Raw genomic sequence first — 4,907 nt, 5'->3', positions numbered from 1 at the left:
GGTTCATGCCTAGGCTTGCCTGGTGACCCAGGAGACCCACAATTTAATCTGGTTAAGAATGCTTGTGCCGAGTCAGGGACCTGCTCTGAACCTCACTGAAGTCTTCGGGCAGATTTCCAGTGATCCCAGTGAGCTCTGGATCAGTCCCGTGCACGTCCAGGCACTGTAGTGCAGTGAGCTTTAGTGGTTTGGGCTTTTTCCCTTCCTAAAGGTGCAAACGTCTCCTCATTTCTCTCATGTCAGTCAGAATACTTGATGTTCATCGTGGGTTTTGCAACATCTGCTGGCGTGCTACCAGTTTCTGTTTGGATGCAACTGGAAGTGAGTGGGAGCACGATTTATTGATTGTTACTTCACAGATCTCATATTGGGATGGACTGTGCAAACCCTGGTTTTGACATTTTGTTTCTTAGCTGCTTATTACCCCAGTAGAGTACCCAGGGCTACGTTTTCTTCAACTGACGACTTTACGTTGTGACAACTGAGAGTCTTGTGAAGGATTTGAGTTCAATGAATCTACCTAATGAACAGAGCTGATTTTTTTTTTCTTTTTTTTGTCACCGAAATAGGATGCCAGAAACACTCTCTGCTGTTCTGGTCTCCATGCCATTAACACAAACACTTTTGAACTCCTGCATGATAATAAAAGCTCCAAGTAAAAAAGTTCCCTGAACCTTCCTTCTGTATCAAGGACAACCTTAATAATTAGAACCAACTGGAGGAATTGCCAAGAACTTTGATTAGGCTTTCCTGTGTTTGTCGTTATAAACGTGTGCAGTTTGGCCTGGGTTTGCCTCCTAGCATCCAGGAAGCAGCCCCTTGTTGCATGACCGGTTGCACCGCTGTGATCTGGTTTCTCAGGTGAAGAGTTTGTTTACTGCTGCTTGTACAGTTTGTATGTTAACTATGGGAACAAGTAGCCCAGCAAAAGGAGGTGGTGTAGGGATGCAGACTTCTCTTTGATTGTCCTTTAGGGAATCCAGTCACTTCACTCCTTTGTCACAGAATTTCTTAACACACAGGGCCTGCCTGGGCAAGTTGGAGAAAGTAGGAATGCAGGAAACAGTTCAAAGTCCCATCAACCGATGTGTCCCACTGATCCAAACCATCTTGGCATTAGTTGAGGAATAGACAGTAGCTGGATAATTCCTGAGACTGAACGGGGTCAGAACCCCCATGGCAGCTATGATTAAATTATGGACGGGGGTGGGCTCCCTGTGAGGCCTGCTGCTGTTTTGCAGTGGGAATGTTATTTTAGCCTTGATAGTTCAAAAAAAAAAGACAAACAAGGTTTATAGGGAGAAGTCCTATCTTTTATTAGATTATGATACCGTGAAAAGAATGACATGAAGGCAAAGAAACCAGGCTAAATAGCAGCTTCCTGAGCTTTGGCAAGAAAGACAGCATCATCCGTACAGGAGTCACAGGCTGCATGTCTGTGATTGTGTATGAAGCCCAGAGTGGACTAAACAGTTATCGAGAAGAACTTCAAAGACGATAATTATTTGACATTTCTAGGTGACAAATCTTGCTCTTATTTGATGTTTTCCTGAACACTGGTTTTGTCAGCAGAGTTAAAAAATCCCAGATATGTGGTAGTTGCTCCCAGCTGCATTTTCTTAGCAGCAGAGACACCAGAAGAGGGATCGGTTCATTGCATTTACCTCACACTTGCATGTATCCTAGCTTTTTCCTCTGCAAAGCCCTGGGATATTTGTACTTCTCTAAATTTGTGCCTGCATGCTTTATTTTTCTTATCCCATGTCTTGTGTCACAATCTATTCAAAGACTGAAATGTAAGCACTTGATTTGCTTGGCTGCAACGTCTATAGTCAAATTCAGAGCCGGTTTAAATACTCAGCTCTTTTTACCTCAGTTTGTTCCTTTGTCTTGACAGTTCCAGATACCTGACACTGGAGGCACAACTTCCTGAGACAGCAAAGGGAAAAAGGAACACATCAGCTCTTCTCTGAATGTGCTGCAGCTCATTATTGCCTGAAGTTTTCAACAATGGAGCACTCACATGTGAGAAACTGCTCTTCAACAGAGCCATTCACCCTCTGTGTGAAGAGCCTCGAAAATGAAATAAATCTATACTAACAATGCGAACATTTATATAGATCGTTAGGAAGATTAATGTAATAAATACAGAGTGATGCGGTTTTCAAAATAAAGAACATCAAAGGCGAGGGCTTCATAAGGAAGGTAACCATACTGTGTAATGAGTCTGCTAGAAGCAGTCAAGTGCAATTTTATTAATCAATTAATGAGCCTGGTACTGGTTTTCTCATGGTGAATGTTTCTCTTAAATGTTTCACAAATATTTATGAGATGGACTGATGGACACAACAGAATTTGGTACTGAATCTCTTAAATATGCCTCAAAAGAAGGAGCTGACGCTGGAATACAACCAATCAGACCGGAACTGGCTTTGAAACCAGCATGTCAGGCAGCCTAACGGTGCCCACCTGCGTGTTGTTACCGTCCTCAGAGCCCCGTGATTTCCTCCGCTATAAGAGCCCTAAGCAGGCTGTGCTGGGGGAAGGCTGAGGGGTTGGATGTTGGGGTTTCTCCTGTGTGTGGGAGCTGGGTTTTTGTAGTATTAGCGCTGTTTCCTTGGTGACTGTTTGAAGCTGTTTATGACGCATATCTCAGGTTTTCAACATCTCTTGTCTGCGAAGGTGATGTTTGTAATCTTCATATTGAAAAGAGCTATGTAATTCCAGGAACTGCTGGTTGTTGAATGTAGTATGTAAGTTATATATAATAAGGAGTCCCATCTTTTAAACTTTTTTTTAAATACTCTGTTAACTTGCTTAGTGTGAGTGCCTCCTAGTGAAGCATTAAATTGGTTTCACTTCCCAGAACTAAATCTATCAGTTGTTTGGCAATTTGGATTATCTAGGCTCTATCTGTCATGCCTTGTGCAAGTCTTGCATTATCTGTCCTTGGAATTTGATGGTACCTTAATGTTATTAAATCTCTCTAGTGTAGTGTCTCATCTCTACTGATGACTATCCAACAGCTAAAGCACCTTGTGCACTTCCATTTAAAATGAAAGATGAAATTGCTGCCACAGTCTTCTTCATCACAAGGCTAGTGAAAAGGGAAGACAAGCTGAGCAAGCATAAAATGGAGAAATTTGCAGCTAAGCTGACAACGTTACTGTTTGAGAAGTATAAGAATCACTGGTATTTGGACAATCCATCCAGAGGACAAGCCTTCAGGTAAGAGGACCTGTAGTAGAAGAGGAGGGGGATGGACTTTGCATGACATTCAAGATGCAGTGAGTTCCCTTTCAGTGCTTGGAGCCCTGAAATTGGAAAGAGGTAACACCAAATTGGAAGAGAACCATTTAGCTACCCCTGAAGCTCGAGGGAAGAAGTGTTATTAAGTGGTAAAGGTGCGGCTATTTTGAAAGTGGTTTCACGGGGTGTGCCTGTGTAGGTCTGAGCTGGTAATCTCAATATGTACAAAGTGTCTTCAGTAGCTCTCTGACTTCTTGACTTAAATGTAGAATTCAAGTGGTCTTAAACTGACTTGTGGCATTGTTGTAACTGCTTTTAATTCTCTTAAAAATTACTGATGAAGAGAGTTGCTGCATTATGTGGTTAAAAAAACCCCAACAAAACCTTGTTCAGATTTATAAATCAGTTTAAGTGAACTTGCTGGTTGGGGTTGTAAGTGAAAGCTTTTATTAACAGGCTAAATGTGAGAAAATCAATAGTAACTTGTACTCCTGTATGAGCAGAACTTGCAAAGTTTCAGTGAAATCTTAAATCCACCTGCACTTTGTTCTTACCTAGGTGTATAAGGATCAACAAACACCAGACAAGAGATCCGCTGCTGGAGCAGGCTTGTGTGGAGAGTAACGTGGACTTCAATAAGCTTGGCTTGCCAAAAGAGATGACACTATGGGTTGATCCGTTTGAGGTGTGCTGCAGGTGAGTTGCGAAGTTGTGGCTAACGTGTATCGAGTGCCCTGTACTATCTTGATCGACTCCAAGCCTGTTACAAGAGCCGTAGTGTCTGGGGGTGTACTTACGTACTTAGTGTCAGCTGACTGCTAACTGATGCCCGTACTGCTCGGGCAGGGCTGCGTGGTACAAATACAGTTGCTTTCAGATACGGTGAGAAGAACCGGCCCTTCACAATTGCGCGCTTTGAAGGAGAGGAGAACCCAGAGCTTCCTCAGCAGATCAGCTATGCTGTTGACAGAGCAGCTCTGGTCTATCATTCTGGCATGTCCTCAGATGAGGAGAGCTTCAGCAAGGAGCCGAAAGCTATCCCTACTGTCAGCAATCCTAACAGTGTCTACCAGGTGAGCGTGTGGTAAGGGCACGTGGCTTTCAGTAAGAGCTGAAGGAGCACAACAGGCTCAACTGATGGCCAGGCTAAGCTCCCCTCTAGCCCAAACGCATTTTAACGTGATCTCATTTCTTGCTGTTCAGTTCAGTGACTACTGCAAGGCACCCATACAGCCCTGGTCTCAGTATCTTCATAGGAAGACCCATATGACCGATGGTTCATGCTATGCCCAGCACAGGGCTTACAAAGTCTACAGGCCAACAGCTGGTTTCGCGGGACCGCGTGTTGATAGGTACCACTGGATCAATACCAAGCAGTAGATCGGTGGCTGCACCTGTAATAGGCTGTTGCAACACGGAGCTATGGTGTGGGGTGAAGGCTGGCACTTCAAAGTTTCGTGAAAAACAAAGCACTTACTGTCTAATCCCTGTGCCATGCTTTGCACGTCTGAAATGGTGGGGTTTTATTATATAACCTTTTAAATGTTTTATTAATGTTAACATAAAATTGAAAATTAATGTGAGACTCAAGTCAAAAAGGAAATGCATATATCAATAAATCTACTCATGTTTTTTAAAAAGCTGTCTGATCTGTGATC

General features: G+C 43.2%; 1 protein-coding gene across 1 annotated transcript; it reads left to right on the top strand.

Moving 5' to 3' along the window:
- Nucleotides 1–3,055: 3,055 nt before the first annotated feature.
- On the top strand, nucleotides 3,056–4,629 carry BTG4 (B-cell translocation gene 4). The gene is made up of 4 exons (XM_010141254.1): nucleotides 3,056–3,228; nucleotides 3,808–3,945; nucleotides 4,127–4,322; nucleotides 4,453–4,629. Exons 1-4 carry the CDS (start codon nucleotides 3,056–3,058, stop codon nucleotides 4,627–4,629), a joined length of 684 nt encoding a protein of 227 aa, XP_010139556.1.
- The last annotated feature ends 278 nt before the right edge of the window (nucleotides 4,630–4,907 follow it).

Source organism: Buceros rhinoceros, unplaced genomic scaffold, assembly GCF_000710305.1.
Source record: "Buceros rhinoceros silvestris isolate BGI_N320 unplaced genomic scaffold, ASM71030v1 scaffold31618, whole genome shotgun sequence".
NCBI lineage: Eukaryota > Metazoa > Chordata > Aves > Bucerotiformes > Bucerotidae > Buceros > Buceros rhinoceros.
Note: the sequence above shows the minus strand (reverse complement) of the source record. Positions and strands in the feature narration are given on the sequence as shown.